At 41.0% G+C, this 18,435-nt stretch overlaps 2 protein-coding genes across 2 annotated transcripts; both read left to right on the forward strand.

Moving 5' to 3' along the window:
• The first annotated feature begins 2,579 nt into the window (after nt 1-2,579).
• On the forward strand, nt 2,580-11,289 carry LOC117847583 (probable ubiquitin-conjugating enzyme E2 24). The gene is made up of 11 exons (XM_072292678.1): nt 2,580-3,062; nt 4,795-5,577; nt 6,261-6,374; nt 6,454-7,868; nt 8,068-8,199; nt 8,290-8,427; nt 8,499-8,705; nt 8,809-8,872; nt 9,918-10,057; nt 10,152-10,463; nt 10,723-11,289. Exons 4-11 carry the CDS (start codon nt 6,465-6,467, stop codon nt 10,948-10,950), a joined length of 2,625 nt encoding a protein of 874 aa, XP_072148779.1. The 5' UTR covers nt 2,580-3,062; nt 4,795-5,577; nt 6,261-6,374; nt 6,454-6,464; the 3' UTR covers nt 10,951-11,289.
• Nucleotides 11,290-13,416: 2,127 nt separating this feature from the next.
• On the forward strand, nt 13,417-17,939 carry LOC117849024 (putative ubiquitin-conjugating enzyme E2 38). Its single transcript, XM_034730634.2, has 8 exons — nt 13,417-13,576; nt 13,691-13,808; nt 15,478-15,612; nt 15,702-16,136; nt 16,209-16,272; nt 16,516-16,655; nt 16,756-17,067; nt 17,305-17,939. The coding sequence occupies exons 1-8, from the start codon at nt 13,557-13,559 to the stop codon at nt 17,596-17,598; spliced, it is 1,518 nt and encodes a 505-aa protein (XP_034586525.2). The 5' UTR covers nt 13,417-13,556; the 3' UTR covers nt 17,599-17,939.
• The last annotated feature ends 496 nt before the right edge of the window (nt 17,940-18,435 follow it).

The raw sequence follows: 18,435 nt of genomic DNA on the forward strand, positions 1-18,435 counted from the left end.
CGGGAATATCGGGTATATCCCCCTCCCAACAAGAGTTGGTTTTGTTACCATTTTAGGTTAGATCTCATGTGTTTTTTTCGTTTCCTTTGAGGCTTCTATAGTCAATTCAATATTTTCACTAAACCGAAAGATTTCTCATGTTTCGGGCTGTAAGGAAAATGATTCTAGGCCATAATGATTTTGGTGATTAATGACAACGTAGTCATTAGGACTAATGTGTTTACAAGATGTACCTTTATAGGTATTTTATAGGTCCCAAGGATGAATTACAAAACCATCAAAGCGAGAAGAAAAAGAAAGACTTAGAAGAATTCTACGACATCCAAATGATAGTAAAAAATCCAGAAATAGCCTTATTCGAAGGCTTACAAATGATGGTAATGAAGCCGGGACAAAGACACGCATAGATTTGAAGCGAATCCTACTGAAAATATGCACCAACACATTCCACCGACTCATACTCTGGTAACAATAACCATGACCGATTCAGTCGGTGACCACAGGCAGGACCAAGGTAGACGCGTGCACTATTACCACCGATTCATACTCTGGTAACAGTAACCATCACCGATTTAGTCGGTGACTACAGGCAGGGCCAAGGTAGGCGCGTGCACTGTTACTATCGATTCATACTTTGGTAATCAGTCGGTGATCATCGGCTCGGCTCAAAATCAGCTCTAGGAGGTTTGGAGTATAATTTGGGTCTCACCGATTTATACGGTGACTACAATAACCATGGCAGCGAATGAGTCGGTGATACGCAGAAAGTTACAACGGCTATGTAACGGCTAGTTCTTGGAGCTGGGGCTATATATACCCCATTTCCCGGGTATTTGAGGTGTGTTAGAGCTTGGAGAACCTATAGACTTGGTTCTCACATACACACAAGTGCTTTAACCACCAAAGTGCTAAAGTAAAGATTAAGACAATTAGCATAAGGCTTAGGTCTTGATTAGTGCTAGTTTAAGCCTATTAGAGCATTTATTTAGGGTTTATCCTAGAGTTAGGCAAAGTTTGCACACTTCCATTGTATCGGTGCCTGCACGCACCAAGAGTTGTAAATCCAGGACTTGTAAGTCTTGCGAGACCCTCCAACCGCGTTTGTGGAGTGGCCGTCGGTGCTTGTGAGAGGGAGTAGAGGCCCTCGGTGTTTTGACGAATCTCTACCAAGTGAAGAGCGGCAAGAAGCATCCGGTAAAAGTTAGGCGGAGACCCACTTGCGCGTGGAAAGGCCCGTCGACTATCCTACGGAATTACTTGACCGGGTAGTTTATGCCCTTGCGCAGGCATTCCCTTTAAGGGGGGGCTCCAACAATGAGGACTAGTAGAAAGCTTTGCTTTCCGATACCCGGTAAAAATTGCCGTGTTGTCACGCGGGAGTTTTTCTTCTCTACCTCATTTATTTTCGTATTTTTTATTGCACTTACATTTTTACGTTTACCTTTATTAAATGCATAGTTTATAGGATTGGAACCTAGAGTACAAAACTCTTTTGCGGTACAGATAGCAACACATAGAAAAATCTAGTGCACGTCTAGATAGAAATTAGAATAGGTTTTTATATGTGCTCGGAGTCTTAGTTTTTAGAACACCTAATTCACCCTCTCTTTGGGTGTCACGATCCCTTCACGGTGTCGCAGGGAATTGCTTAATTTTGCAAGCTTTCTCATTTTTGTTCGTATTCTAACACATATTTTCTTATCTAATACTTTAGTCCTCGGTTACAAGATGTTCCATTCCTATTCATATTTTCTTTTTTGCATCGCGCCTCAATGTATATTTGGCATCCGTTTAGTTGAAACGGCAGCTATGTGTTTGACATGGAAATAGATATGCTTAGCGCTTTTCACAAACATGTATATATGGTATATATATGCCTTAAGTTAGTATTTTTCTACCTAATAATGATATAAGTGAGTAATTTAGAAACATATATACATGATGTAGGTACTTTGGCTAATTTTTAATAACGCCAAATGTGGACAATTTAGAATACAAAATTAGAATGTTGCTTTGGAATATTTGTTGTGAATTTGTGAAATTAGGTAAAGATTCATGTGTTAATATATTATTTTTATAATAGTAAAAGTTGTATAATCTAAATATAATTTAGGGAGTTATTTTTATAATAATAGAGATAGATACTATTTTACAAAACATAATAGATATTTTTTCAAGCCAATATCGTGACAATCATCGTGGAAGCTGAACTTAAATTTGTTCACATTTCCAGAAACTCGGAGCCGAGACGCCAGCAAGAAGTCCGTGAGATGAAAGTAGGAAATTTCTACCAACGACAAGTGTGAATCCCAGAGCAATCATGCTAAACAAATGAAAGGCCGACTTGACGTGGCACGGGAAGGAAGAACCCAATCGGCAATCGCCTCCGTTTAGCTCCATTAACCGGTCAATTTACTGGCTGATTGATTTACTTCCACCGTGAGTTAGGTCCGCATCATTTCACGCGAGTAAACGTCGATCACGGCGAGGAAATGAAAATTCGAGAGCCCAACCGAAGGCTTCAGTTCGCACCACTTGAGAAGAAAAAAAGAGGAAAAAGGCGAGCTCGTAAAGCGGCAGGACGGAATCCCATTAGCGCAGCGCAATGAGGCCCGCTCTCGATTAAAGAAGCCAAAAGAATTGAGTGTGGCACCGGAAAGGCGAGGCCTTTGCGCTTGCGCACCGTAGAAATTGTTGCCGGCACCCCCACCACGGCCACTCGAGCAGCCGCCGAGCACCCAGCAAGAACCTCTCTAGGCTTTGACGTCCTCACTGCCACTTGAAATATCGGTGGGCACGACCACTCCAGTGTTCCACTGCTCCGTGCTGTGATTTGGTGCGACTTGGTGGTGGCGGTGTGCGTCTTGGCTTCGGTTTCCTTTCTTGCTTCCTTGGAGGATTTGGAACCGTTGGAATTCAGGAGCTTGCTGGCCATGGTCGAAGGGTTCGGGGATGGATTGAGGCTTGGGGGAAGAGGAGGGTAGCTTCCTCTTCTTCGGTGATCGGGTCTGGGTTCGTGGGATCGCGGGAGGAAGCATGGCGGCGGGTGGGAATTGTCACAGGTATGGATGCCATTTCACCCGGCCTCGATTTTGGTTCCTGGTTTGGATGTTCATTTCGCATTCTGTTGATGGCGCGCCGCCGCTCCCCCGGCTTCCCCGCCTCTAGCGGTGGCGCAACCGCTGCTCCTCCCCCTCTCCTGCCGCGGTGACTACCAGCCGCGCGATCGTTGTTAAAAGAGCACGCGGCGGCCTAGGTGGCAAACTTCGCTACTTGTAGTTCTGTCATATCTCAGCGTGAAAATTTGGGTATCGCAGATGTCATGTCGTTAGCTCTTTTTTTGTCGATTGAAAGCGAAATATCTGAATTATTTGTTGGCTTTGAAGTTTGTGGGATTGGATGAATTTTTTCATTTTTCAATTATTGGATAGGGTGCTAAGGTTTAGTTTGACCCCATCTTTGCTTGTTTTTAGGAGGAAGCGACTAGTATGGAGTGGTAATTTGTTGTATTTGATCTGTTTGGGAGGCCTGTTCATTGGATGGGTTGTCACTTAGCTGCTTATAAGTGATTAGATATCGAACTGTATGTGGCGAAATCGGTAGACGCTACGGACTTGATTGTATTGAACCTTGGTATGGAAACCTGCTAAGTGATAACTTCCAAATTCAGAGAAACCCTGGAATGAAAAATGGGCGATCCTGAGCCAAATCCCTTTTTTGAAAAAAAAAAGTGGTTCTCAAACTAGAACCCAAAGGAAAAGGAAGATTTGTCGTTACCATTTTTACTAGGAAGAATCTAAACTACAAGTCAAGTTCACAAGTTGACATTTGTTAACTAAAAAACTAGGTTCCCATGATCCGAACTTGTTTGTCTGATAGGTTCTTCGATTCAATAAAGTTTCTAGGTTATTTTAGGGGCTTCCAATGTGAAGTTTTGGTTTTTGTGATCTAGATTTTTCGAATCATCCACTCTATCTTCTTTGGATGATTTGGTTTTTGCATGCCCCATCTATTAGAGTATTAGTGCTTCAGCATGAACTTGAAGAAGTTTCATTGTACTGAAATACCTATTTTAATTTGACCTTGCGGTGGAAAAGGGACATACTATTTGTTGTAGATTTACATCGATCAGAGAAATAACATTTACATGTTTACATATGTGTGTGTGTTCATAGCAAGTGAAGGTCTGTACTTCCAATTTCTGCTGCTACTTTGGTAATAATCTTAATTTCCTTAATATAACAGTTTCGCTTACCCGTCCCTTAGATTCATATGTTTTCTATTTTGTCAGTTTGAACTGACTTTTTAATTCTTAGGTATTTTAGACTAGTCATTATGGTGTTTTGTAAACAAAATGTGAATTTAAACAAAGTGGCAGAAAAGAATTTGACGGGTTTTTTTATCAATAATTAGTATTTTGTTGCTACTGAACAATCAATAAGACCAGTGATGTCACGAAACTTAAAGGAACTTTTTATTTGAGCTTGGTTTTATTCTGAGAAAAAAAGGTAGCTTCTTCTGATCTGTTTCTTATTTATTATGCTATAACTTTTAATTTTGAAACAGTTTTAACTTTTCACTATGTTTATTCTGACAAACTCCATCCCTGGAAATAGCCTAGTATAGTGAGAAATTGAGGGCATTGGCTACTGCCTTCATCCTTAAAAGTCTGATCTTACCTGATCAGTATATTTTCTGAAGCATGGAATTTTTTTTTCCTCTTTGTGGGCTTGCTTGGTATTATTTTTGTAATAAGATGAACATTTGGACTAATCTGTCTTTATATGGTTTCAGGGTCTGCTGATCTTTGCAATCGGTTCGGAAAGACCACTCTATTCTGTGATCGCATTATAAGTGAAGCCCTCTCTGATGAAAAGCTGTAACCTTGGTTGTTTTCTTGAGTACTGGTCACCCAGATGGTAGCATATTCTCTTCTGTGTGATTGTGCTTGATTGTGGATTGATGCTCCTGGTCACTTAAGTCCTCTGATCATCCAGAGAATACCTTCTGGCAGCTGGCATTTCCTCTATTGGAATTACCACCCTTCACAAGAAAGTCCTTGTTTTAGGGCAAATCTCCTTTGGCAAACATAGTTCAGAGTTCATCACTTTGTCGGTTTATCCTGAGCTGTTACTCTGATTGAATGAAATATCAGCAGCAAGATACTTCTAAATGACCCCCCTTAGAAATCCCTCATTTAGTTTGGTGGAAGTTTCAGAAGGTTCCGTTCCCGTTCAGGTTTCCTCCGTCGTGTATTAGCTGATTTGCTGGGCAAATCTCCTTTGGCATTACTTACTGGTTCTTTTGGGCAAATCTCCTTTGGCACTCCAGATCTCTCTGTGGGCAAATCTCCTTTGGCACTAGTTTTAGTTCTAGCTTTAGTTTCAGGCTGCTCTTTGGGCAAATCTCCTTTGGCAAAAATACTACCTTATTTACTATTTTGGGTAAGTCTCCTCCAGCTGTTAGTAGCAGCAGCTATATCAGGGTAATTCTCCTTTGGCATTAACAGTCAAGTGTGCTGGCTGTGTGAACACAACCTCTACCAAAATATCAAGAAGTACTTCTGGACGGTGGAAGGTAATACACCGATTTCCTTCAACGTGACATTTTGTGGTGCCCACAAAGTTATAACGGTCATGCGTTTGTTGTAGTCCAATGATCCATAACTAGAGGTACTTAAATCATAGGACATGTATTAACTCAAAATTAGAAAATAAGGGTAGAGAGAAATTCTTATCCAATCCTCTCATGGTTAATTTATTTGTGGTTGAGAAGATGAAGACAAATTTTGCCATCAACATCAGTAGAAGGCTAAGGGGCCATACAGATCATGGGAGTGGATAGGTAATAGATTAGCCTATTACATAATATCATAATGAAAACGCCTCCATAAGGTTTTCCTGCCATTCCTCATGTGGTTGATATAATCATGGTTTTTCAGTTGTCATGGCGGAATGGAAGGGCACCAAAAAGGAAATAAGCATATGGAGCAACAAAAACTCCAATGCCAATAGCAGAACTAAATGTTAAAGAGAGAAATCATGAGCACACCAAGGGTTTTAACAATTTGGAACTGTTACTTTGACAAAAAAAAGGGACCTAAATTATCCTTAAGTTAATTAACCTCTGGGGAAATGTTTGGTGTTCTTTAGGTGCTGGTACCTCCCAACACATTGCAAACACCGTAAAAAGATCTAGTTCTATATTCTTTTGTCTCGTTATGATCTCTAATCCTCCTATATTGCCTTTATTTTCTGCAGGAATACTTGGCCAGCTGCCTTGGTATATTGCCATTCCAAACGTCAACTTGCATATTGTTGGTTGTTCTTGAGATTACCACGTTATCCATACAGTACACAACTTATTCTAAGAAGGTGAGAATTCATTGAATCCAACATGTCTTGACAAGGTTGCCTTTTATACCGTATGAAATGACCAAGAGTGGTGTTGCAGGACTTGCAATCATGGACTTGTTTGCAATTGACTCGGATAGTGAGTCATATAGTGGGACCAGTGACAGCGAAGACCAAGAAGAATGTGAATTTACGTACAGTGACCATGCCCAAAATATCTTGTCCAGCCTGGACGAGAGCATTGGCAAGATCGATAATTTTCTGACTTTTGAAAGAGGGTTTCTGCATGGGGACATAGTCTGCCCTGTTTCTGATCCCTCAGGTCAGCTTGGACGCGTTGTTGGTGTTGCAATGTTTGTTGACTTGGAGACAAGCTCTGGTGACATAATTACAGATGTAAACAGCAAGAAGCTATCAAGAGTGAGATCCTTCGTTTCTGGGGACTGCGTCGTTATGGGACCATGGATTGGACGGGTGATCAGAGCATTTGACCTTGTTACTCTTTTGTTCAGTGACGGGGCGAAGTGTGAAATGCTGGTAAGGGATTCTGAGGCACTGAAGCCCATTCCTCCTATTCTTTTTGAAGATGCACCTTATTTTTACTATCCCGGTCAACGTGTGAGGATTGTCCAACCCTCGATTTTCGAGTCAGCAACATGGTTGTGTGGATCATGGAGGGCCAATAGAGATGATGGTGTTGTCTCTCATGTAGATGTTGGGCTGGTGCATGTGAACTGGATTACATCTGTGACCAATGTTTGGGGAGATAAATCATCAAGTCCTGGAAACATTCAGGATCCAAAGAACCTCACTTTGCTGTCATGCTTCCCTTATGCTAATTGGCAACTGGGTGATTGGTGTGCTCTTACATCTGATGACCATGGATGTCTGTGGATGGATTCTGGGAAGTCTTGCATTCTTAGTAAAGCCTGGAAGTGCGACTCTCATGGGCACATGCGTTTGGAAAATTATAGTTCAGGTTATTCTCAAACATATATTGTCTCCAAGACAAAGAGCACTGTTGATGTTCTATGGCAAAATGGAAGCATATCTCTTGGTCTGGAACCCCAGACACTGGTTCCTGTGAGTACCCTTGGCGATTATGATTTTTGGCCAGGGCAATTTGTCCTGGAGAAACTGGCTGTTGAGGATTCTGCAAGATGTCAACGAACTGGGATAGTGAGAGATGTGGATGCACTCGAGCGGACAGTAAATGTAAAATGGATTAGTCCTGCAGGCAGTGACGCTGTCAGCTATGGAAGAAGTGGCCCTACAGTGGAGACTGTGAGTGCTTACGAACTGGTAGAGCACCCAGATTTCTCCTTCTGCACTGGTGAGGTTGTTATCAGGTCAGCTGTGAACATAGACAAGTCTGAAGCAGATCTCACAAATGGGTCATTAGCAAGCAGGGAATCATTGGATACCCACTCTGACTTCTTATCATGCATCGGAAATGTGCTTGGGTACAAGGATGATGGAATCGAAGTCCAATGGGCTAATGGTGTGATATCCAAGGTAAGCTTAGCTTTAGCTCTGCCACTATCTTCTTAAGTGCTAGTCCTGGATCCTGGTCATGTTTGGTCAATTGTTTACTTTCTTAAGCTGTGTTCTTTGTTGATTCTTATATATCAGTAATATTTTCTGATCTTCTTTTGAGTTTGAGATATGTGCCTCAACATACTATGTAACAGATCTCTCTCTTGTCCAATGTCAGGTGCAGCATTTTGAAATAATTGGATTGGATAAGCTTCTTGATAGTTCACTAGAATCGATGCATGAGGAACATGCTACCGGTGATTCAGTAGACGTGGCTGAGCAGGAGGAAATGCACCATGAAAATGCAAACGTCTGTTTCTCTCTCTATCCTGTATGAAACCAATTATGGATCTTCACCTTTTTAAAATTACTAAGAGATGACAGAACATTTTTTATTCAGATTGCTCTGGAGTCTACTGACTGCACTGGTTCCTTGTGCAAAGCCACTGCTTTTCTCTTTCCCAAGACAGCTTTTGATTTCCTGACAAATGTGGCTACTAGTTTGTTTGGTACTCATGGTTCTCCATCACCAAGCTCAGTAAGTTCCATTTATCTCTTCAAAATAAGACTTTTTTTTTTCAGAATTCTAAGGTGAAGTTTTTCTTCCAGGTTGTGGTAGATCCTCAATATCAAATTATTATGACGGCAGAAATGCAGACATCTGCAGACGAATTGCCAGAAGAAAAACTGACTGTGGAGCTGGTGGCAAAGATTGAGAAGCCAAATCTCTCTTCAGAAGATAACATCTCAAAAAGATTTGATGTGGTGACTGACTGTTCAGATCATCACTTTGTGAAGGAAAGTGGCCATGAAAATGTAATGCATCTTCTGAAGCTTTCAGTTTCATTTTGTTTCAAGTGATAGCCGTTGGTGCCTACAGAGTATTCTGTGTAATGATGGTTATTTTCTATCCTCTTAGGTTACAAGAGGTTGGGTGAAGAAGGTCCAACAAGAATGGACGATCCTGCAAAATGATTTACCAGGTGCTCTTTTCTGTTGTTTGTAGTTTATTCAATCAGAGCACTTTCTGTAACTGATTCCTGTTTTAAATGTGAAACTTCAGTAGCTGTCTATTTCACTTGGTATTTCTTAGAGATAGTTGGAACTATTGGTAGTCAATATGTACCATGACGTTGTGTGCTTGCATACATGCATTGGTGTCTAAGGCTAGGTGTAAGTCAAAATACTCCAAACTCCACAGGATACTGGAACACTATTTATTTTGAAGGAAATCGGCATTCCTTCACTGGATGAAGGAAAGGTTTCAAGGATGAAATCTAGCTGAAAGAACACAGATTCAATGATCTCTTAAGCAGTCAGTTCTTGCTTGGCTTGATGCTCTAGACTAGACTGCTGCTTCTCCTTTAGATCCCTCAGTTACAATTTTTCCCCTTTTGTTCGGGCCCAAGGGCCTTTTCTATGTTTTTTTTTTGGAAAAGGAAGCCTTTTCCATGTAGGGTTTATATTCTTTCCTTCTATAATATAATATATCTACCCCTGTTTTCCTTTCCAAAAAAAAAGCATGCAATTATTCCATCTCAAGCAGTTACACTTATTCATATCCATTCATGAGTACTGAAAAATCAATTAGGTGTAGTATGTGTAGTGTGTATGGGCTTGTGCATATTCAGTGTAAAGTAAGCTGTTAAACTGCTACTGCACTACATGAACAATTGGAAACATAATGATGGTGGGTAGCACAACAATTCTCTTTGGAGGTTCTTGGCCTTGGTTGACGAAAAAAATATTTGCCACCTATTACTAAGTGATCATAATCTTATCATTGATGCAATTAAAAAAATAAGTTATTCTATTTTATTAGATGTAGTAAAAAAGACCTAGACCAACCTAGGATGAACTAGGTGGGAAATAGGCACCCAAATTTGCGTCTATAAGGACATGAACTTGTGTGGTCTGTGTTTTACTGAGCTAGGCTCAGTTCATTAGCATTAAATGCAGTAAGTCCATCTAAAAAGGTGATGGGATATATTTTGACGATTATATGTATGCTTTGTTTCAACTATGCAGATGGTATTCATGCAAGAGTTTTTGAGGAAAGGATGGATCTTCTGAGGGCTTGCATTGTTGGGGCAGCTGGAACACCTTATCATGATAATCTTTTTTTCTTTGATATTTTCTTTCCTCCTGACTATCCCCATGAACCACCTGTAAGTTCTTCCATCTAGTCTCTACTGTTCTTGCATAAATCTTCCGGTTCTTTTTTTATCAAATAGTAAAGAACTCTGTAAATTTTCTTTTCAGTCTGTTCACTACCACTCTGGTGGTCTCCGCCTGAACCCGAATTTGTATGAGTCGGGAAAAGTATGCCTCAGCCTTCTGAAAACATGGACAGGAACTGGTAACGAAGTGTGGAATCCAGAGAACTCGACTGTTCTTCAACTGCTGTTATCCCTTCAGGCCCTTGTTCTCAATGAAAAACCTTATTTCAATGAGGCGGGCTATGACAAATTTTTGGGGAAGGCTGATGGAGAGAAGAACTCCATCACTTACAATGAGAATGCTTTCCTGCTGTCATGCAAATCCATGATGTATGTTTTGCACAAACCACCAAAGGTATGCCATCAGCTCTGAAGTTTTCGTACTGAATAATCTCTGAAAACTTATTACTTTTTATGCATCTACTTCAACAGTTCATATGCTTCAACTGAACTCGTAAGTCCTATCCAACTAGAAAAAGTAAATAGTGCTTCTGAAGTTAGAATGCTATGAGTTGAGTAATGTGTCAATCTGTACTGTTTTAGCTAAGTTCTGCTGTATCGCTCAATCTTAAGAAGATACATATTGATGTATTTCTCCCTTTTTCCAAATTCAGCATTTTGAGAAGTTGGTCAAGGAGCACTTCACTTGTCGCGCCCCATGCATTCTGGATGCCTGCGAGGCTTATCTTGGTGGTGATCTCGTTGGACATGCACACGACAAAGCATACATATCAGAGGATGGCAGCAAGAGCTGTTCAACCGGTTTCAAGATTATGCTTGGTAAGCTTCTGCCGAAGCTTGCCGCTGCCTTCTCTGAGGCTGGAATCACCAGCGGCCAGTAAACTAGAGCAAGCCTGCTCCCTACACTGGCTGTATATATATCCAGCGGCCGGATTTTATCCTTTATCTAAAAAAAGCCTGCTCCCTACATCAGTAATGAAATTGGGACCCTTTATCAGTAATTATTGTGTGTTTGCTGATGCTTGTGTATTCCAAATAAAATGCTGCCTGGTGTATGTGTTACTTTTGTGTGTCTTGTAAATGTGGAACGGTATATACGCATGATTGCGGAACTGATATTGTTAAGCTAAAGGCAGCTCCAGTGTGGAGTGCCTGGGTTTGGGTTGTAATTCTACATTGAGACTTGAGAGTGAAAAATATGTAAATGTGTGTTCTTTAAAGGTTTGTCTAAATTATTGACAGTGCAGTTGTATATATATTTGCTCGTACTGCACTCTGAAATTAAATAAAAAAGGCAACGTATCAAAGGGCAAATCCGGCAGCGTCGTCGGTCTCAATAAATTCCAAGTTTTAAAACGAACATGTGTTTGGGGGAAAAAGTTGGAAACATTTCTCTTAATTTCTTACTGCGAACTCTAAATTTGTGTACCCTAAATACATGCACTGTCAAGACATATTGTATGGGGGATTTAACAAAATTAATTTGATGTTACAAATGTTGTTATATTTTTTCTATAAACTTAGTCCAAATCAGAAAAGTTTGACTTACAACAAAACCAAAACAAACCTACATTTTAGAACATAATGAGTAATTCAGTTTTTAAAATCCATTTGGAGCTCTAAAGAAAAGGAAAAACTATCATCATCACTCTCAAACCCTTAACAGCTTCTTCATTCATGTCGGTTTTCGACGAACTAGTGGCTAATTTCTTAGAGATAATATATTTTTAAAAAACTTCATAACTGTGTCTTGTTTTTAGTGTTTTATTTAATTTTCTATGCAGATAGAAACGCACCATGTCAGTTTTAAGTCAAATTTGAGCAGTTTTGAAGGATTTATAAGAAGGTGCGTACCTGTATGAATCATATTTCTCATCAAGAGTCAATAAACTTAATAGGCGTGCCATTAATGCGACAAAGGTGAACATGAGCCAATAGTGTTTTACTTGTTAACAAATTTTGAATAAAGGCTAAAATGAGATACAGTGTTTTACTCCATGTTTTTATACTCCAAACTTCGCTTGATGGTAAAAAAGGAACACCTCCTCTTAATTATCATAACCAGCTAAACAAAAGATTAGGACTAAAAGTTAACTCCTTGTAAGTTATGTATATCAACTTCTATCTTACATTTTCATGCTTCTTCCAACTCTTGCCAAACATGGAAATGGATACGAGGGTTTAAGATATATTTACTCATTTTAAAATGTTTGTTTTGATTTTATCCTAAGTCAAACTTATCTAAATTTAACTAATTTCATAGAAAATTATATATTTACATCTAGAAAAAAAATCCATTTTTTTAATCATTGCTTGAGTCTCATTTTGCCCGTCTAATTCTAAAACTAGAAATTTTCACCTAACTATCAAAACCGAACGAATTGGCTGTCAAACTGGTTCCAAGGTGGATTTCACTGGTTTGGACGGCAAGTGGCACTAGGCCCACCCGTCAGGCATCATCGTTAACCATCCTTTTCTTTCTCCATATGGTGGCTCGGATTGGCGCTGATTGATCGCATCGCTCAAAGGTCATCATCGGCCCAAGCTCCGCCGGCATTTGCCCTCCTTGCCGACCATAGCGGGCTCACGTTTCTCATGGTGACATGCTCAATTCATTGGGAGGGGGGAGTATAAAAATGACTTGGGCCTACTACCATGTGTAGTTCACGTAAAACCCATCAAACCATTTGGAAGGTCAAATCTGAACATCTCAACAGTTGGATGTTAACAATCTCTATTTCAAAATTGGATGACCAAAACCACACTTGAATATATAGTTGAATGGCTAAAAAAAGGAGTTCCTCTTAATATCAAATAAGTATATCATAGTAAATTTAATGAAACTAATTTGATGTTATATGTTTTTTTTGTAAATTGAATTAAAGATTTGATTTTTTTTAAACTTAGAAAAAATTATATGATATTGTGAAGTTAGTACATACGAAAAGCATGAGTAAGTGTAGGCTATGCACAGTGCAATGCATAGAGTTCAAGCAAATCAAATAATACAAGTCCATGGTCCATAGCCGCGCGAGCGCGTGGCTCGTTCTTGCAATGCGGATTAGATGCATCGATAGTCGTCTTCTAATCCTCACACGACTTCTAATCCTTAGATTATCAGAACATGTGTGGCAATACTTTATTATTCACCAGACACGCACGTGAGTAGCCCAGGGCCCACAGTCCAGCCTCCCAAGTTCGCCGGGTCCACAAAATATACTGAAGTAAAGCCCCACGTGCGATCTGATTGCCTGAATGCAGAAAGCCGACGAGGGCCCACTGCGCACCGGGCCTTTGTAAATCGCAAAATCCAAACTGCCTTTTCGCATTTCTCCTCTTCGAAAATCTTTTTTTCTGTATAAATTTCTTTCTCTCGTCAGTCTACGCCGCACTCATCCACCCAAACCCTCCCCCACCAACCTCGCCGGAACCCTAACGGCGGCCGCCGGCGCGGGGGATCGGCGGCGATCGCATTGCTGCGCCCCCGATGGCGACCCACGCCTCCAAGTGAGTCACCCCCCGGCGCCGATCTATTTGGCCGCTCTCTTCGTTCGGTTTAGCCCCCTTGCGTCAATTCTGATGCGGATTTTGTTGGTCCGGTGAATCTGGTACCCGTCACAGGAGTTACCTGTGCGCGGGCAGCTCGTCGTTCGATGATCCCGACGTGGTTGAGGTGTCCCCGGCGACCGCCGCGGCCGGGGGGTGGGCCTCGGGCCACCATAAGAGGAAGCGGAGCCAGGTGATGTAGAAATCGCCTCCCCCTTTGTTCACTGCGCGTGGTTTTGTTGCTATTGTTGTTTCGGATTGGGAATTGTGGTGCGTGTGGATGGTTGATGCGGTTTGGGGATTGTCATCGGATTGTACTGGAAGAAAATGGTTGGTTATGTGATCCTTCAGTGATGCTCAGTAAAAATGACTAACTCAATCGGCGCAGAATTGAGACTATTTCTCTAGATACCTTATGATTGGTCGGGTTGAGTGGTTGATTTTCTGCGATTGTGCTAGAGAACTAATAGGTTTTGATAAGGCCTGCTGATTATCTGATTGCAAAATTGCAGTTAATAAGTTTGGCGTGAGTCATGTTTGAAGGAAATGTGAGATGTATGGTTTTTGATGATCATCTCTCTCTTTTTCTTTGCAGTTTGCTGTATACCCAAAAAAAAATGTCACTCCCTGAACAATTTCCTAGGAGTAATTCTTAGAGACAATTAGCATGGGAGAGCAGAATTACATCATGACTTTATTAACTATATCAGCTTCTTTAGAGCATCTCCAGCATTCTCCCAATAAATATTCCCAATAACTAGTTAATAGGGATATCGTAATACCACTTTTATCTTTATTGGGAGAGTTACTTTTGCAGTCTCCCAATAATGTCATCCCAATCCAGCGGTGAATTATTAGGTTGTCCCAATAATTATTGGGAAAAGGGAAAGGTAAAGGGACTGTTGGAGCACTATTTTCTTACCTACTCTCCCAATATGGTAGTTGGATTGGGGAATGGGTATCTGCTGGAGATGCTCCGTTCCCTAGAACAAAATAGGTTCTTGCTTCCCCTTGCATCTTTGGTTCATTTACCAGGTCCTTGATATTTTTCTTTTGGGAACTCACGGCAGCCCTGGTCATCCTTCAGCTTAAAAGGTGCGGGTTTTTTAACCATATTGGACATCTTTTGGGCAATATGCTTCAGGCTTCCATGGTTCTTAAGAGGAATGGTAGCGGTAGCCCTGGGCCTTGTTGGTCGGTTACATTCTTCCTCCTCCCTCCCCCTCTCTTGCTGTTTTTAAGTTAGGCAACTGGGACACCCAGGATTTTTTAGGGCCTGGACGCCTAGGTGTTGCCTTGAAAACCATCCAGGCTTCTATTGTGGATGTCATAATCCTGACTGAGTACCTGCCCGCCGATCAGCACACATGCATACTTTGCCACTGGGCACTATAGCTGATCTCCAGAAATTATCTCTGCCAATTAGTTCATTTGGAGAAATGCTACTCCAAAATAATCTTTTAGCTCTATGAAACTGTAAAATATGCCTCCTTAGTAGAAGTGCCAGAAACACTTTGGAATTTTTAATGATGCACAAGTAGTCCTTGCCATTTCTCGAAGCATACTTTTTTTATTGTTGTAAGGAACTGGTATATATATTTTTTTCAAATAAAGACATACCATGTGTGTTGCCTGCATATCACACAACTAGGTTCCTCGGTTCTTCATGCCAGATCTCTTTTGTTTCCAGTTTATCTGCACTGTATTATACTGTTTTGACATGTCGCTCATTTTTTAGAGCATTTGATATGGTAAATAAATAGCTTCTGAGCAGCCTGCATGTTACAATTATACTGTACTGAAAGAATGTTGATACAGTTCTGGTAACTACTCTGATTGATGCGTTTTCTTCCGAATCGTAGGTTGTACCTCATGAAGTAATCGAAATTGATGATGATGACCCTGATGGAGTTATGATTATTGGTGATAATAAAGCATCAGTGGACAAGAATAAGCAAACTGTCGTATACCCTATGGATTGGGCAAAGCATGGCAAGGTATTTCCCTCATGTCATTCCCTTTTTCATACCACTTGCTTCTGCTCCATGTCAATTTCTGACAGATTCTCTTCTTTAAACAAATTTAGAGTAGTTTGGTTCATGAAATTCCTGGCCCAAGCACATATGCTCCAAAATATGCCAATCCATGGGTTGACAACCTGAAAATGTTTCAAGACGATGCAGCTTACAACTATTCTGATGAGGGATTTGATGAAGACTATGCATATGATGAAGATGAGTATGAAGATGATGGTTATGATGCTTCACTTGTTGAAAGTGAGTATAACTATAGTTTGTCCTCCAAGTTTGATAGCTTGGATATTCCACTTGGTGTGGAGGCTTCCTTACCGTGGACTCAGACGATTGCTATTGAGATTGCAAATAAGACCAAACCCACTAAGATCGTGGATGATAAAATAGAGGAAAAATACAAGGCGTTTAAGCAATTTGATACTGTTGATGATCATAGTGATCATTATTTTTCTAAGCCAGAGTTAAGAAAGGTCCAGGTGGTGAAAAAGGTAAGTTTTTTTACATGCCCTCTCTACCACTTGTTGCCTTAATTTAGTTCAGTGCTAAAGTTCTTTCAACAGCCATCAAAAGACTGGGCGAAACGTATTCAGCATGAGTGGAAAGTACTAGAAAAAGATTTGCCAGGTAGGTAGCTAGTGCCTCCTATACTCTGGTTTTATGAATGCTGGTTGTACTAATGTTTTTCATTAGTATGACTCGATGCGCCATGCCTTTGTTAGTTGAATTGCCTTGTCCTGATGACATTTGCTTACTATTTTAGTACTTAGAAGTTAGAAGCACTTTATTCTTAAGGACCAATAAGATTATAATTTAGCTTTTATACTTTTTAGAAATATGTTAACTTGGTTTTTTCTTCAAATTAAATAGATACTATATTTGTGAGGGCGTATGAGGATAGAATGGACCTGCTTAGAGCTGTCATTATGGGACCAGCTGGCACTCCTTACCATGATGGGCTCTTCTTCTTTGACATTTACTTCCCTCCACAATATCCAAATGTACCGCCAGTAAGATTTTCTTGACTTAAGCAGCTTATCTCCATCAGTTATTTTCCTTGTTTCTTCAGTTGCGTTAAGGATCTTATGATGATTAGTTAATTCTCCACAGATGGTGAATTACCGCGCTGGTGGTCTGCGGCTTAATCCAAACTTGTATGCTTGTGGGAAGGTGTGCCTTAGCCTTCTAAACACATGGACTGGCAGTGGATGTGAGAGGTGGAACCCATCCAATTCAACTATGCTGCAGGTCTTGGTCTCCATTCAGGCTTTGGTTTTGAATGCCAAACCTTATTTCAATGAGCCTGGTTATGCTATGCAAGCTAACACACCTCATGGGGAGAAGAAATCCCTGACATACAATGAAGATACATTCCTTCTATCATGCAGAACAATGCTGTATTCTCTTCGAAATCCACCCAAGGTATGCCTCTTTTCTTGTCCTAGTTAGTGGAGGAGTACTTGTTTCTGTAATGATCCTGAACTCTTGGAAACTAATATAACCATGGCAAGTTGTCAACTGCCATGTGAATATGGGGCTCCAACATGGCAATTTAATTTGTAATATAGTACCCTTTTTTAATTAAATGACATTTAACCATCTTGGCTGTCATATACAACCTTGGTAAATGCAAATCTGATGTGGGTGTACTTTCTGCAGAATTTTGAGGATTTTGTTGCTGGCCATTTCCGCGAGTATGGGCGCAGCATCCTTGTAGCTTGCAGAGCTTACCTGGACGGTGCCCAGGTTGGATGCCTTGCTGGGGATGGAGTGCAGGATGTCGATGAGGGTGATAAGAGCTGCTCCGTGAGGTTTAAGCAATCACTGAAGAGACTGTTTCAGGAACTTCTGATGGAGTTCATCGTGAAGGGTGCGGACTGTGACAAGTTCCTCGCCGAAAAGGGGAGATCTGGAGCTTCTGCAGCGGCCGCGGACACCACATTGAGGCTATAAGGCAGAGTCATCGTGCGCTAAGTAATAATTTTGCCATTCAAGCTACCGCTCCTATCCTCGGTCTGCCGCACAGCAAGTTATGCTGGAAGATCTAACTGCTTTCTGTAGGTAGCCTATGTAAATATCCGTCTAGCCCGCCTGGTAAAAAACATAATTGCCATATTCGTGCGCTTAGGGACAGTGTTTTACTGGAGTGATGGCCCGCAAGGGCATTTATCGGCGGAGCCCTCGTCCGCAGCTTGTGTTCTTATATGATTGTGGTCTCCGTTTGGATATTAAAATGAGATCTGTCGGGTGATCCCTGCCTAATTCGTCTTGGGATCTCAGGCCCAGAGTGATTACCTGATGCTGTGTGCCTGTGTGTCTGTCTCAGTGCATGTCCATTATATAAATAGTGTCTCCAGTGGCCGATGATGCTTTGGTATAATCGCCCGCCTGTGATCCCTTGGGAGCTAGCAGCTTTGGATGCTTCCATCCATTCTGTAGTCCACTGGTGCTTGCGCGGCTTCACCTTGATGGTGAATGTCATTGGCATTATGTCCAATCTTCAGAGGGAAAAAAAAGTTCACTTGAGCCGCAGCACCGTCTTGGACTGTTTTTCGCTAATTTTAAACGTGGTGCAAGATTAATTCTGAACATAACTCCTCGCAAAAAAAAAAATCTGAACATAGCATTGACCCCCTGATGCAACTGGCTGAAATTGGGGAGCGAGAAAGTCAGAAACACACAAATGTGGACGTCAGCGGGAGACCTGCTTCCAGTCCCCGGTTATTCCTTCCACATTCAGTCAACCACAAATGTTCAAAGCATTCTAGTAGCTCATAACCTCAAGTCTCA

This window comes from Setaria viridis, chromosome 3, assembly GCF_005286985.2.
Source record: "Setaria viridis chromosome 3, Setaria_viridis_v4.0, whole genome shotgun sequence".
In the NCBI taxonomy this organism is placed as follows: domain Eukaryota; kingdom Viridiplantae; phylum Streptophyta; class Magnoliopsida; order Poales; family Poaceae; genus Setaria; species Setaria viridis.